At 37.7% G+C, this 16,398-nt stretch overlaps 1 protein-coding gene across 2 annotated transcripts in view; it reads left to right on the top strand.

Annotated features, from left to right (window-relative positions):
• The window catches only part of SCN2A (sodium voltage-gated channel alpha subunit 2), a 136,250-nt gene that overhangs the window by 38,270 nt on the left and 81,582 nt on the right, over positions 1-16,398 (top strand). The window contains exons 1-3 of one of the 2 annotated variants that reach the window (XM_070476115.1): positions 11,915-12,025; positions 13,654-13,971; positions 14,857-14,975. In XM_070476115.1, the coding sequence (XP_070332216.1) occupies positions 13,705-13,971; positions 14,857-14,975 (386 nt within the window). In that variant the 5' untranslated portion in view covers positions 11,915-12,025; positions 13,654-13,704. Of the gene's footprint in view, positions 1-11,914; positions 12,026-13,653; positions 13,972-14,856; positions 14,976-16,398 lie in introns of those variants that run through there. The other variant, XM_070476116.1, reaches the window with a different exon arrangement.

The raw sequence follows: 16,398 nt of genomic DNA, 5'->3' as shown, positions 1-16,398 counted from the left end.
CTTTAAAAAACTCTCTCCATTCACTGCTACTGTCAAATTATGTTTTAATAATATTAAGAAAAAGAAGAAAATGGATAAACAATGTTATAATGCTTTAAAGTTCAAAAAATGGTTTACTTTAAATAATCAGAATTCATCCCAACAGCAACATTATGATTTTGATCAGGATGGAAGTTATCCTTGTTTTAAAGTTTGGGGTGGTGGTGGGAGAAAGAAGAAATAGAGAGAGAAGGGAAGGAGGGAAAAGGTAAGGAGGGAGCCCCTAAGACTTAAGGGCAGTGTGGCTAATTCTCTATTTGTTCTCTCTAAAATGTATTAGGAATGGTTAGAAGCCAGGGAATATGCTAGTGAAGATAGCTGCCAACATATTGAATAGACAAATGTAATACCAGCACACTTTTCGCACATAAAAATGAAAAATTTTGTAGCAGTATCTGTTTCATAGTTTTAATTTTAATTGGTGCTATATCGTTTAACTGGTCTATTTTAAAACTGCATCCTGGTCCCCCAAAAATACCCCTTTTCTAATCTTTTAAAATTGCAGCAAATATTCCTAGGCATCAGGATAGGCAACGTTTTGCTTTGACTGCTTTACTGACGTTGAGCTGTTTCTAGCTGCTAAATTTGGCCCCGTACTCCCCATAGCTATCCATAACGTGGTTCTTGGGTCCCACCCTGCAGATGGCCATCCAGGCTTAGATTTTTTTGAGCTGTCAGGAATGGCTATCCTGCTTTCAACATCCCTTTTTGTGCTCAGGCTAAGGGCATTGAGTGGCAGCGAGCTTTTCTTTCTATCTGTTGTGATTGCTGCTTCTCATGGTCTGGCTTGGGCTCTGATCTTGACATTTATGTCACAGGTGTCCCCGGTGAAACTGCTGGGCAACCAGATGGCAGGCCTAACTGAGGTTGGCAGCGTCTGCTGGTACACTCACTGTCCCCGCTACCTGCTCCAGTTTCTTCTTCCTGTTGACGTGGTGGTGTTCTGTATGGTCATTTCACTCTTTCAGTGTTACTTACCTTGCTATAGGCCTTTCCAAATGTGAGTACCTTTCTGTAACTCTGCATTGCATTGGCTGTACTTGGAACCCCATCATCCTGGAAGGCTTCTGACATGGCTGTCTTCTGTGAATCCTTTGGGGCTTTGGCTTAAATGTTACTTCCTCTGCAAGATTTTCCTTGACCACTCTATTTGAAGTTACACATAACCTTCTTCTCCCTCACTCTCTACACTGGTTTATTTTATTTCCTTTCTCTTTCTTTCCTATATTACCTTTTTTCATAGCATGTACCTCTGCCTTCTATATTCTATATTTAATTTTCTTATACATAATCTATTTTATTAGGATACATAAAATATAAGCTCCATGAAGGCAGATTGTCTGGAAGCATCTGGACAATACTGGCCTTTAGTGAGCACTTAAAAGTTTTGTTTGTTAAATGATAGACTGGATTGTAAATTGGAAAAGATTGGACTTCAAGCTTTATATGTAGGCTTATCTATTCTGCTTCATACAGTACTGTTTGGAATAACTTGAAGGGTGTAGGAAAAAGTGGGAAAAGTAACACCCTCTGTATGTGCTGGGTAATTTACTTATTTCTTTAATTCTCACTATAATTTAAGTACTTTGCTCAAAGAACCATAGCTGGAAAGTAGCAGAGTAAAGATGCAAACTAGTTCTGGCTCCAAAGTCACTGCCTTTTCTTCAGAAGCCTGGTGCTCATCAGATAACAGTAAGTCAGTTAGAGAATCTCAAAATGAGTGATGTTGCATAAATCAAGAAGCTGATTGCCAAAGAAGTTTGGTGGAAAAAAAGAATGCTAAATTGTCTTCCTAGAAAATAGGCAACCCCAAAAGAAAAAAAATCCAAAGCTGTTTACAGCCATAGCCCTCTTGGCTTAAGTGCCTGGACCAGCAATATAACTAATTTTAAAAAAGAAGACATGTATCTGGACATATATTTTCAAATTTTTGCTGAAAATATATTGTTTACAATGTGAACTCAAAGATAAATAGATTCATTCTTGATCCTAAAAAGAGGCAAAAAGAACTTCTTAGTATTACCTTTCAGTGTTTTCTTATTGCAATCCAAAAAGCAGTAACTGATTGTATTTTTAAAGCAACTCAGCTTTTATTGTTAAGATCCTTTTTTTTACTGTGTCCTCTTTCTGACCTCTTTTGGTCTAGTTATGCAAATGCAAATTAAGTCTCATTTTTAATTCAGTTCCACATATTTAGGGGGAAACCACATGATACAATGAGAAATGGAGAAGGAGTGGTTAGCATTTCCAAACGAGCTCCCTGCCCTCACGCTGCTGGTCACCAGGCAGCAGCAACCACTGATCAGGGAGGCAACATGTCTTCTCACTAGCTTCTGGATGTTGAGTGATCTCTAATCCAGAATTTATGTAAAAGACCATAATAATTCATTTAATTCTGCCTTCATTTTTCTCACTTTAGTAAAAGATAATTAGGTGCTCTGCTCTTTTAGGCAATCATACAATCTGGAGGTTGAAAATATTTTTGGAATTATGTATTCCAATTATTTGCCCAGACAAGCATCCTTTCTATAATACCAGCTTGAGTATCTCCAGTAACTGAGAATTACTTCTTATTGAAGAGTAGCTGTTTAGATTTATGCAGGTGCTTCCCTGGTGGCTCAGAGGTTAAAGCACTTGCCTGCAATGCGGGAGACCTGGGTTCGATCCCTGGGTCAGGAAGATTCCCTGGAGAAGGAAATGGCAATCCACTCCAGTATTCTTGCCTGGAGAATCCCATGGACAGAGGAGCCTGGTGGGCTATAGTTCATGGGGTCGCAAAGAGTCGGACACGACTGAGCTACTTCACTTTCACTTTCAATAATTTGAACATTATTATTTATAGTGAATCAATTTTTTCCTATGACATATTCATCTTAGATCTGTCCTCTCGAATCACAAAAGCCTATTTTACATCCAGGACCCCTTCAACATCACATGCTACGTCGCTTTAGTTGTGTCTGATTCTTTGCAACGCTATGGCTTGTAGCCCTCCAGGTTTCTCTGTCCATAGGATTCTCAAGGACAAGAATACTAGAGTGGGTTGTCATGCCTTTCTCCAGGGGATCTCCCCAACCCAGGGACTGAACCTGTGTCTCTTACATCTCCTGCATTGGCAGGTGGGTTTTTTTAACACTAGTGCCGCAGATTATTCAATACTGCCTTTTGAAAATATTGTTATTTAGTTCTTTTGTCTACTTTGTACAAGATATTGCTTTATGAACTTTTAGAGTTACCAAGAGGAGGCCTTCATAGACTTATTTCAAAGCAGTCACATTAATACATCAAATAGTGTATAAAAAACAAGTATTATTTGGCTCAAAAGTGAAAGGATATATTCAGATGGAAGGATGTGGAAGAACTCATGGAAAATGTAGTACTTGGGATTTAAAACTGCTATTGTTTTATCAGGTTGAATTGGTAATATAGTGAATTTCAGGTCATAAAAACAGCATAAACATTAGCTTGGAAGTGAAAATACAGAAAACATGATGCAAGTTTAGGAAAACTTGAACAAATTCTTGTGTCTTTATGACAGGGTACTAATAAGGGTTGACAGGAGGAAAGACTGGAAAGGACACTTGGAATGCTCTTTAAATCCCAGGCAGGAGAATTTGTACTTTATAATATAAAGTGGTAATGAAGAATCAGTTGATGATAATTGTATGAAAGTGACAGATGTCAGGCTATACTTTCATTAAAACTGACCAAGAAGTAGTTTTAGGGACAGATTAACGCAAGGAAAAATATATGCTGATGTATGCATTAAGAGGTTAATGTTGTACTAATTTTTCTTCTTTAAATATTGATATAATTGAAATTCAGAAGAGAAAGAAAAATTTCCAGAACAATGGCTTGTGATGAATTGATAAGATTGCGAACGATAAATACATGAATGTTGAACTTTCTGGGCTGCTAAAACAAGCTAGAGAAACAGAAACAAACATATCTATATATCTGTGCATGTGTGCGTGTGTGTGTGTGTGTGTGGTATGCTAGTGCACATGGGTTGGACGGAGAGGGGAGGCAGTGAAGATAGTTAACTTTAGGTTAAGGGCACGGATTAGGTAAAGTAAGCTCAGTATATGGAGGTGCATAGATGTAAGAAGTCACTTGTAAAGTCTTATATAACTGAAACAACAACAACAAAATCAGAAATCTAAAATTAGTTGGTGTCATGACACAAAAATTATCCTGGAAAGAAAACAAAGACCAAGAAAACTCCTGAATAAATACAGGGTTACAACTGTTAATTCATCGATGATTTACTGAACACTTTATCTCAGATGAGTACTATGCTAGACCCTGCAAACCAAAAAAGATGGAATAAAATAAGGAAGATGGGACAATGGAGAGATAGGCATTACAGAAATACCTTTAACAAAAAGTTGAAATGACAAGCAACAGCACTAAGATGTCTCTGAAAAAAGGAAAAAAAAATAGCATTTACTAAGCATCTACTATAGTAGTGCTTAGTTTATTCTTTTTAAATTTGTTTCATAAAACTCAAAATGAGCCTTCATTTCCACTGATGAGAAATCTGAGGTTAAGAGAATTTAAATCTTATTCCAGTGAAAGTCAAGCTAGCCTCACAGTAGCAAGATTATGAAGGGGAAACAGTAATTCCTGGGAAGCCACCAGCTTGTTTAATAGTAGTGGGTCTAGGGTGGGCTCCCCAGGTGATGCTAGTGGTAAGGAATCCACCTGATAATGCAGGAGATGCAGGACATTCGGGTTCAATCATTGGGTCAGGAAGTTCCCCTGGAGAAGAAAGTGGCAACCCACTCCAGTATTCTTGCCTGGAAATTTCCATGGACAGAGGAACCTGGGGGTGCTACAGTCCATGGGGTCCCAAAGGGTCTGACACAACTGAGCACCCACACAGGCATTCACACACCCATGGGCCTAGAGTATCCTATAAATATCTGAGCTATAGCTGGGGAACCAGTGACTTAAAAAATCAGATGTATTTCACATTACCCTTCTCAATTTGTCAATCAATGGTACCTTTCTTCCTCCTGATGGAAAATGGGACAATGAAGTTTATTTTATTTTATTTTATTTCTGTTTATTTTTATTAGTTGGAGGCTAATTACTTTACATCATTGCAGTGGTTTTTGTCATACATTGAAATGAATTAGCCATGGATTTACATGTATTCCCCATCCCGGTCCCCCCTCCCACCTCCCTCTCCACCTGATCCCTCTGGGTCTTCCCAGTGCACCAGGCCCGAGCACTTGTCTCATGCACCCAACCTGGGCTGGTGATCTGTTTCACCCTAGATAATATACATGTTTCGATGCTGTTCTCTTGAAAGATCCCACCCTCGCCTTCTCCCAGAGTCCACAAGTCTGTTCTATACATCTGAGTCTCTTTTTCTGTTTTGCATATAGGGTTATCGTTACCATCTTTCTAAATTCCATATATATGTGTTAGTATACTGTAATGGTCTTTATCTTTCTGGCTTACTTCGCTCTGTATAATGGGCTCCAGTTTCATCCATCCGAAGTTTATTTTAGAATTTGACATCAGACACATGTGAGTTTAAATGCTGGCTCCGTGTGACCATGCCAGGTTACATAGCCTACCATAAGCCTGTATCACATCACACATTAGGAAAGTGACAATAATACTACTTCTTTCACAACATATTACAAGAATCAAGCATGGTAACTAGTAGAACCAAGTAGACTGCCAGAATTTAGATCATGTTAACATGACATGAAGAAGCAAATCTCTGGTCTCTTTATGCGTTCATTCTCATCTCTAGATCTCTATCTCTCTGAGGCACACACATGCATCACATGTGCACACACACGTGCATACACAAACACAGTGGAATGCACAAGTTTGTATCTAGAACACTCTGGAATGTACCTGTTTTTTGAGAGCATTGTTTTTCATTCCAAAGACCTTCTGCTCTTGGCTCTGCCTGCTTGTTCTTTCCGGGGGAAGATGCCCCGACATTCAGATCTACTATGCCACTTAAGAGTTTAGAGGGGAGTTTTTTCTCTCCTGTTAAAGAGGATGCAGGCCGAGGGGGACAGTTTTGGGTAGCAGTACTCAGTGACACAGAAGGACTGAAGGAAACTCAGCTAGAAGTATTAAAGAATTCGGAGCACCTGGAAATGTCTCAATCTCATAGGAAGGATCATACCTTAGGAAATTTTCTTCCTTGGTTGACTACTAAGATCCAGAAGTAGAATTCTGTAATTCCAATATGATCAATCCATCAAAAAGCAAACTGGTATGTGATCAGATTAGAGGTGAACTCCCAGCTGATAAGTCATTTAGGCAGAGTTGAAGTAGTTCACAGATGTTAATCTCTGTTTAATACATCTGAAAATTAAGAAAGGATGTAGAAACAAGTTGCTACTCTACCTTCAATAAAATAAAAATGCTTGTACAAAAATAGAGGCATATCTCATATATAATGTTTTTTTCCAGGATATTTTTTGAAAGTGATTATTGTTACATCAAATGATATTTCCCAGGGATCATGATAACATCAGAGTACATTTCTGCTAAAGAAAAAATGTATTTAAAACATAGCAGTCATTTAAAGGAATACTGAACAGTACATATTGAGCCTATGTCTTTTATTTTCTATTATGTTCTCCTCTAATCTGTAGTGAGGCAACACCTAAGTCTAGTTATTCAGATCTTTCTCGCTCTTATGAAAATTGTTGAATTGAGCTAGTGGATCAAGGTTAAAAAGATAAGGATATGCAAAAACACAGCAAGTGACAATCAAAGAGTTTGTGAGAAAATAGACTCAAACCTATGGAATAAAGAAACTAGAAAATACAGAAAATAAATCTTCAGGTAATATTTAGCAAATCTTTCCTTGGCTTGTTACCAGTATTAACGTGCTGAAGAAAACTCAAAATTACAGTTGTAAAATAGAATTAAAAGATCGCTTTCAGAAAAAGATATCCCTTAGTCTTTCTCAGCTTTCTTAACTCTTGGGTCCTAAATCCTCTTAAGTTTTTTAAACACTACCCACAGTCAGTAATTATGATATAAGCTTTTATAATTATTTCTTTATCTATGAAATGTAATAAGCCAATAATTTTCTTCATATAAATTTAACTTTAGAGTACTTATTTATATAAATGTAGATCTTCATGGAAAGGAATTAAGGTCATCTACTATTTATTACTTCTTTTTTTTGTTATTGCCCTTTCATATAAATGTAATACTATTTTATAGATATCATTATGTGTAATAAAATGGCTTAATTTTTCTTTTATATTTCAATTTAGAAAATTAGTGTTCCTCTTTTATAAGTGAGACAAATTAAAAAAAGAAGGAATTGAAAAGGAAACATAGAAATGTCATCAGAATTTAGAAATCCAATTCTAACTATTTTTCCAGCTACTTAAAATAACATTGCTTGCCTTTCCCATTATTTATAGGTCTTCCCAAATATAGTGTCTGGCCTTAAAAGTTGTAATACAAAATCTTCTGCCTGTAAACTAGTACAACTAATGAAATTTAAAAACCATGTAACATATATCATTTAGCAGTTTCATAAAATGTCAGTATGATGTTAACCAAGGGCAGAGCAAATGCAAGAAGAACTAATGTGTGTGACTTCTGAAAATCTCATCCTAGAAAACCAGAAACAAGAGACTATGATTCCTATCTAAATTTTACAAAAGTCATTTTGAAATGGGAAAAATATTTAGATGTTGTTCATCATACGTCTTGGATGTTTTGGTAAAATATTGTTGTTTTATCCTTTTAAATATCCTATGACATATATCCTATGACACATTCACTGACTAGGAGTAATGGGAGAGAAAGGGGTGACCATACAACTAATGTAAATTCACATATCTTGGCGTGTTCATGAGAGTGAATAATTCTGGCAAACGACTTAAGAAGCAGCCCGTGATGGTTAGAACATAGATTCTGTAGCCTGGGAGCATGGGTTCAAATCCTGATTCCCCTTCTAACTGTGAGAATTTATATATGTTGCAAATTATTTAACTTCTTGGTACCCCAGTTTCCTCTTGTTATAAGTGAGGATGATCACAATATCTACTTTATCAGATAGTTATAAAAATTAAATGGTCCAATAGTCTTTCCTGGAGAATTACATGAACAGAGGAGCCTGGCAGGCTATACAGTCCATGGGGTCACAAAGCGTCACACACTTTCACTTGGGCTTCTCTGGTGATTCAGATGGTAAAGCATTCACCTGTGATGCTGGAGACCCAGGTTCAATCCCTGGGTCAGGAAGATCCCCTGGAGAAGGGCATGGCAACCCACTCCAGTATTCTTGCCTGGAGAATTCCATGGACAGAGGAGCCTGACAGGCTACAGTCCATGGGTTTGCAAAGAGTCAGACACAACTGAGTAACATGCTTCAACAACACAACAACATAGTTCTTAAAATGATGCCTGGCAAAAAATAAGCACTATCTATGTTGATCACTGCCCCCCAAATATTTGGCAAAACAGTTTGTAAATTTTTTGCTTCTTAGTTTACTTTTTGAATTATTAATAGAATCTTTTGTATAACAAGTTTGTCTATTGTTGAGCACATCTGTAAAATAAGGCCAGAATATTCAGATGTAGGCATATCTTGTTTTTCTTTTAACTGGCACTTTGCTTTATTGTGTTTTTTACAAATTAAAAGTTTTCAGCAACTGTTTGCTGAGCAAGTTTATCATCATCATTTTTCCAACAGTCTTTAATCACTTCCTGTCTCTGTGTCATACTTTGGTAATTTTCAAAATATTTCAAACATTTTATTATTATTGTATTTGTTACAGTGATCAATGATAAGTGGTCTTTGATGTTACTGTTACAAAAAGATAATGACTCACTGAAGGCTCAGATGATTAGAATTTTTAGTAATTTTTAGCAATAAATTAAGTTTAAATTAAGGTCTGTACATTTTTAAGACATAAAGCTATTGCACACTTACACTATAGTGTAAACATAACTTGTATATGCACTGGGAAACCAAAAAATTCCTGTGACTGACTTTATTGTAATATTCACTTTATCACAGTAGTCTAGGACCAAACCTGAACTACCTCTGTAGTATGCTTGTGTTCATTTGATAAATGAAGTTAGTGCTCGTCATAGAGATTTGTAAAATATTTTATTGTGGTAGGACAAGTTACTTTGAGGAAGTAATCTAAATTTCTAGCCTGGTTTCTAAGTTTTTAAAATGATGTACAGGGAAGACAATGAAACTTTTCCTAATGAAAATGATGAAGCTAGAAAATAGGATATATATGTATAGACATACCCCTTGTACTATCCGTATATATGTGTGTATACACCTACACAAACACCCACACACAGAGTTACTCTCCTGAGTACCGAGACACTGCAAATATGACCAGTCTGTGACTAGTGTGCATACTTGTTTGCTTGTTTGCTTTGTTGACCAGCGTGGACCCCCTTTTATTCCAGTGATAGTACACAAGCTCTGCATTTCAGGAATGTTGCTGTGCCCCACCACAATCCTCAGTGTTCATAGGTTTCAAGCAGAACCTCCTCCTAGTTCCAGGATGAGGCATTGGCTTGGGAGAAGCCAATCAAAGCACAAAGCATGGCATCTCCCTGGACAGAGTGATTGCTTCGGGATAAGCATGTGACCCAGCTGACGCTAATGAGATGCAATGAGATTTTCTCTGGGTCTTTGTCCCTATTGGATTTAATTCTGGGAGACTGGGAAGCCAGGGATGCTATAGCATCTTACTATAGCAAGGAATGAAACGCTGTCACCATGGAAGTTAGAGCCAAAACATATAGCATAACTAGATTCTGGTAACATCAATTGGGCTTCCAAAGCATTTTATGCCTATAGCTAGCCTTAGATACAACAAACCTTGACAGTGAATTCCCATATTACCTTTCCTTTCTTTCTTTCATTTTTCTCTCATTCTTCTCTCCCTCCCCACTTTCCTCCCCCCATCCTTCCTCCTAATCATTTCTTCTATTTTTTTTTCTTTCTTTCTTTCTCTTACCTAAGCCATCTTGGGGCTTTCCTGGTGGTTAAGAGGGTAAAGCGTCTGTCTGCAATGCAGGAGACCTGGGTTCGATCCCTGGGTGGGGAAGATCCCCTGGAGAAGGAATGGCAACCCATTCCAGTACTCTTGCCTGGAAAATCCCATGGACTGAGAAGCCTGGTAGGCTACAGTCTATGGGATCGCAAAGAATCGGACACGACTGAGCGACTTCACTTTCTTTTTTATTTTTTGCTTCTATTACCATAAGAGACTTGCTAGAATGAATTACAAAATTATTTTTTTGGCAATATCTGCTTCCTGCCCATCTTAAACAGTTTTTCTAATGATACAAATGAACTTACCTGCGGAAGTAAAAGAAAAAGACTCACAGACTTAGAAAATATACTTTTGGTTGACAGCAGAAGGGATAGTTAAGGAGTTTGGGAAGGTCATGTACACAACACTATATTCAAAATGGATAACCAACCTATTGCATATGGAACTCTACTCAATGTTATGTGCCAGCTTGGATGGGAGGGAGGCTTGGGGGAGAGTGGATATGTGTGTGTGGGTGAATCCCTTTGCTGTGACCCTGAAACTATCACAACATTGTTGGATCAGCTATACCCCAATACAAAGTGAAAAGTTTAAAGTTTGAAAAAAGAAAATCACAGGTCTGACACTTTAAAAAAAATACCCTTTCTAATGAAAATGGTGATGCCAGAAAATATGCAAAAAATGTAAATGTGGTCAGTTGCTCAGTTGTGTCTGACTCTCTGAAACCCTATGGACTGCAGCCCACCAGGCTCCTCTGTCCGTGGAATTTTCCAGGCAAGAATACTGGAGTGGGTTGCCATTTTCTACCCCAGGGGATCTTCTAGACCCAGGGATTGGACCCTAGTCTCCTGTGTCTCCTACATTGGCAGGCGAGTTCTTTACCTTTAGCACTACAATTATGACTGTTTCTGATTATACTTGTTCCCTCTTACGGATTTTATTTAATTTTTATTTTAGGTTTACTTACATAAGCAGGTGTTTCGGTTTTTGTGTTGTTTACAATTGAATAAAGCTCACAGATTTTGAGTCTGAATCCTGACTGTGTGATTTGAGGTGACTTTTCCTAACCTCGATGTATTTCCTTTCTTAGATTTTCAAATAAGGATCATGAAAGTCTTTATCTGATGGAATTGTGGGGAGATGGAATGATACAGTATATGCAGACTCAGCCCAGTCAGTGACTGGCACATATTAACCCTCAAATCTTAACTATGTTGTTAATATAATTACTGGTATTTAGTCTCCTTTTGGCCTTCAGGTTTTTCTGGTTGCTTTTCATCCACTTAAATTAGAGATACAATAAGATTGGTGTCCCATTAGTTTAGTTTTATTTCTAGGGAAAGTTAGTTTAGATAGCTCTTTGTTGAACTAGCAAAGGCCTTTACTGGATTTCAGAAACTCTGGGGTTGAGGTTAATGTTAAATCCCATGTAGGTAAGACTTTCATTAATATAATTGCTGTTTTATAAGTTTTTATTTTTAACCCTTTTATTATTTACCTTCTTTTTACTTTGAATTATTTTTATCCATTCAGTGACTTTTGGCTTAGCAAATAAAAAGCATGAACAAAAGCACTGTTCATTAACAAAAGTAGTGATTGAAACCGGCTAAGTCTTAACGTTCTAAGAAAAGCCTTTAGAAGATCAGAGCTCCATTACTAAGAGCTTTGAGCTGCTTCAAACACGCTTCTGTGTGTACATTGAGGGTTTTCTCTTCACTGCTCCTCTGCCCTCTAGTGGTAGCTGTGATAATACCATTTTGTAGTCCCCACACAGGAAATGCCTGGTCTTACTTCAGTTACCAGAATCCTTTCACAGGAAGTTAGGTGTGGTCTTTGAAGGAGAATTAAAAAAAAAAAAAAAATGAAAAAAAGAAAAAAAGCATGATGGAATTTTAGCTGCAGTCTTCTTGGTGCCAGCTTATCAATCCTAAACTCTGGGTGTAAAAGAGTCTGCAGGGGTAATGTTTTAATATTCTTATTATGCTTATTTTCTGTGATGCTTCTCTACCTTTACAGTAGAATCCTGGGGGAATCTGCAGAGGACCACTTTCATTTTGAAGCTGCTGGCTGCATGTTTTAGCATGTCTCTTCTATTAGAGCATCCAGGCATGGCAGTTTCCTCCCTGAAGTGTGCCGGGACCTTCTTCATGACTGTGCCTGTCTCTAGGCATAAGGGTCTCTGGGGATGGGTGAGGAAAATGAGGGATGTTTTAGAGGCACTGTGATTCTGAGAGGACAGTCTCCTAGCTGGTGGCTGAAAGGTCCTGGTCTACTTCAAGAAAATGTGGAAATGATGCAGTAATTCTGTTATTTTAGATTTCCCTATTTGATCTGACATATGCTGCAGAAGTGACCTGGATATGAATGAATTTTACTCTTAGATAATGCACCTCATATAATTAAATGGTAATGTTCATTCCTGTAGGGTAAGGGTTAAAATGGACTGATATTTTACAAAGAAGGAAAATAGAGAAGTGATTGTAATAGGTGGCATTCAGGAGTCAAAATTTTGGTTATATTATTTCAGAAAGCATAGAAACTCTTGCCACTGATTCAGAGATAACGTTTGAAATGATTGGTGTGCTCACTTAAGTTAGATATGCTAGCCCATAGCCCAGTAAAATACGGTTAGAATACAGTAAAACCACATTTATGTTACCACAAAAACCAAAATAAATGGAGCTCATGTTAAAAATAAACTATCTTCAACTTATTATTTTTTCAAGTCCAAATTGGCTGTGTGGACTTTTAAGAAATGGGCACCATTTGAGAAAATGAGCTATCTCTGCAGCATTTCCTAAGGTACTGCATATTTGTTAATTTCAGAAGCAATTACACTAGCTAGCAGCAGGTGCTCAACCAGGGGGTCCAAGCTCCAGACCTCTGACAGGGGTGACTTCCTGCCTGCTTTGGCAGGAGCCAGGTCCCTTCCTGTGTAGCTTCCGAGCAATTCCAAATACAACCGGGCATCCCCTGCTCCTTCCCGCTCCTTGCTTTCAAGCAGGATCTACCTAGGTTTCCACAGCCTGGCATTTCAGGATTTCCAGAGCTCTTTACCAGGTGCATTGATTTCCGAATCAGCTCTTTAAGGTGGAGAGTGGGGCAAAAGGAACATGGGGAAAAAAAATGGAGCAAGATCTTCATACACCCCAGTTCTACAATTTTGAGTGATTATTCATCTCTTGTTATGGATCTCTGAAATTTTTTTTTTTTTCAGAAAGGATGCTGAAAAAGATGGCTGCCAAAATAATTCACACAAGTGAAGCAGCAAGCACAAACCAGTATCCTCCATTTCTGAGCTCCGAGTTGGATATTTTCACTTAAAACATTTTGGGAGTGGGAGATTAGATTACCTCATAGACACCTACTGAATGTGAAAGATAGATCTCTATGCAAGCAGATGAATGCATGCAGGCGAATCCCCTGAATGCCAAGTGCAGCTTCCTTAGTAAAATATCACAGATAGCTTCGTTTGTATGTATGTCACCTCAGTGTCATGTCATTGCCCTTTTATCCTAATGACCATTGCCTTTCTCTCTCTCTCTCTCTCTCTCTCTCTCTCTCTCTCTCTCTGTTGTTTCCGTAGCACTTTCTTATGCAAGGAGCCAAACAGTGATTAAAGGAGCAGGATGAAAAGATGGCACAGTCAGTGCTGGTACCGCCAGGACCTGACAGCTTCCGCTTCTTTACCAGGGAATCCCTTGCTGCTATTGAACAACGCATTGCAGAAGAGAAAGCCAAGAGACCCAAGCAAGAGCGCAAGGATGAGGATGATGAAAGTGGCCCAAAGCCAAACAGTGACTTGGAAGCGGGAAAATCCCTTCCATTTATTTATGGAGACATTCCTCCAGAGATGGTGTCAGAGCCGCTGGAGGATCTGGATCCCTATTATATCAATAAGAAAGTGAGTTCTTAGTCAAGTTGCCTTTATTTCCTCTGCTTCCTAATTGCTTCTGGGCTAGTGCCGCATGTTAGGTGAAGAATGTTGTGCCATCTCCCCTCTGTCTGAAGTATCACTATGGTAGTAATGGGCTTGACCATGCAGTGGCCCCATTGTCCTAGTCTTTGGGAAGCACTTATTTGAACCCACGGCCAGGACAGGCAGAGAGCTTAAGAGCATCTTGCAGTGGGGGAAATGAGGAAGGGCAAAAGTCTGCTCACCTTACAGTGTGGTGAAGCAGAAAGTAAAGACAAGGAGTTTATTTTTTATGCATTAAAAACAATATTTCCAGAAGTAGTATCCAAAGTCCTCTTTACAATATCCAACTCTACATAAGGCACTTTGATCTTCAGCAGGTTTATTCCTTCACACCATAAATTTTGTCTATTCCATGCTTCCCTCAAGAAGAAATAAAAGCAGGTGACTTCTAAGCACCCCTTAAAAGCATTTGATCAAATAGCACCTCCAGAAAACACTGAAGTTCCTGTGAGAAGGCTTTTTATCAAACTGAAAAAAGTAATCAAAGCCTCTTTCTTGAGCTCTTTGTGAATTATAAATACATTTTGAAAATACTGATATTAAAACTTGATGATGATGCTAAGTATTTCTATGGTAATGACTGTACATTTTCTTTATGTTCTTTAAATCTTCATGTCTCTCACCAAATTAGGGAAGTTTATAGCATTCAGAAAGAGGAAACACATAGCATCATGTCATGTGTTGATAGTTAGTATATTATTATTTTATAAAATCATATTTCTAAATAAATTGTATCACTTTTTTCTTAAATTGTTCTTAGTTTTAATATTGCATTTCTAAATTGTTCTATGTGTTTGTTTTCTTTTTCAGACATTTATAGTATTGAATAAAGGGAAAGCAATCTCTCGATTCAGTGCCACTCCTGCCCTGTACATTTTAACTCCCTTCAACCCTATTAGAAAATTAGCTATTAAGATTTTGGTACATTCATATCCTTTTTTCAAATAGTCACTTACATGATTTTGCTCTTTGACTAACTTATTGAGATGAGAATTTTTCAAAAATGTATGTGGTTGGCAACACTATATGCTCTTTCTTTTTTCCCTCTTTTTCAACAGTTTAGTGTTATTGCCAAATAGGATCATAGGTAAGTGAACCACTTTTCCCCATATTCTAAGTATTTCTTCTCTCCTTGACTCACTACTTATTTCTTTCTTCCTCTGCTCCCTTCTGAATTGCCTACTACATCCAAGACTTCTTCATTAACTTTGACAGTGTTACCAGGCTCTCCTTTTATAAGTCTTCAAATTTTACAAGGTTATGTAATGGGTAAACTCTGCGAACTAATTTTCCCTACTACTTTTACATTTGGAATATATCTGCATATTCTGAATTATACAATTTTATTTCTTTTTGATCTTAATTTTTACTACTTTCTGCTTTTCACTTTAGTATTTGAAAGCTTTGAGTTGCAAATATTTGTAATTGTGATATGACTGTGTATGCATTAGTCTTTCAATTATTTCTTCCAATTCTTTTCCCAAGTGTCATTTGTATTGATTTTCTATTTTATTTTTCTTTCGTTTTTTGGTCACTTGTCCCTGTGTTTTATTCAACTCACAGGTCCTGCTGCAGTTATCTCTTCCCACATGCATTCTCATTTCATTCTTTATTCTCCTTATGAAGTATCTACTTCCTAGAAATGGAATTGATGACACCTTGGTGGGAGATAGTGATTTGATCTAAGTTAAATAGAGTAGTTGTAAACGAGAAGTTTTCTTCCAGACTGGGGACAGTGGTTTGGCTGACAGCTAGGGCTGGAAAGACCAAGGAGGCAAAGCTTTGGAAGACGGGAGCAGTGTCAGTCAGGGTCATTGACAGAAGAACACAGAAGCCTTGGGATAAGGAACTGATACACGTCAGGAGCCAGAGGTAAGGAAGGGGAAACTGAAACTTAAGCAAAGTCTCAGATGGGACAACGTTAAATTTTGTTTCCTAAGTAGAAAGAGTCATCGCCTTTGATTTACAACATGGTCAGTCCAGGGCCTGCTTCAAGGCTTACAGTGTAAAAGCTTACTTTCCCTAGCAAGCCTAGAAAATAATTCAATCTGATATGGTAGGGAATTAGATAAGGAATTCAGGAGATAGAATAAAATGGATACAGGGAACTCATCTCAATTCTGGGTGTTGGGCTGTGAATCATGCCCCCAGACTTGCCTGGCAATGTGGCAAATGACGTCTGTAGAAGCGCGGCATTCTGGAATTCAGTTTCCTTTTAACCTCTAGGTCATTCCTTTCCATTACCCCCCAGGTTTTGCATAGACATATTTTAATTTCATATTTATGTTTTAAGATTTAATAATTTTCTTATGAGTTTTTTTAAACAATAATGATTCCTTACTTCTGCTATTC

The sequence above is a fragment of the Odocoileus virginianus genome, chromosome 13, assembly GCF_023699985.2.
Source record: "Odocoileus virginianus isolate 20LAN1187 ecotype Illinois chromosome 13, Ovbor_1.2, whole genome shotgun sequence".
Classification (NCBI taxonomy): domain Eukaryota; kingdom Metazoa; phylum Chordata; class Mammalia; order Artiodactyla; family Cervidae; genus Odocoileus; species Odocoileus virginianus.
This window is presented reverse-complemented; position numbering and strand designations above follow the sequence as displayed.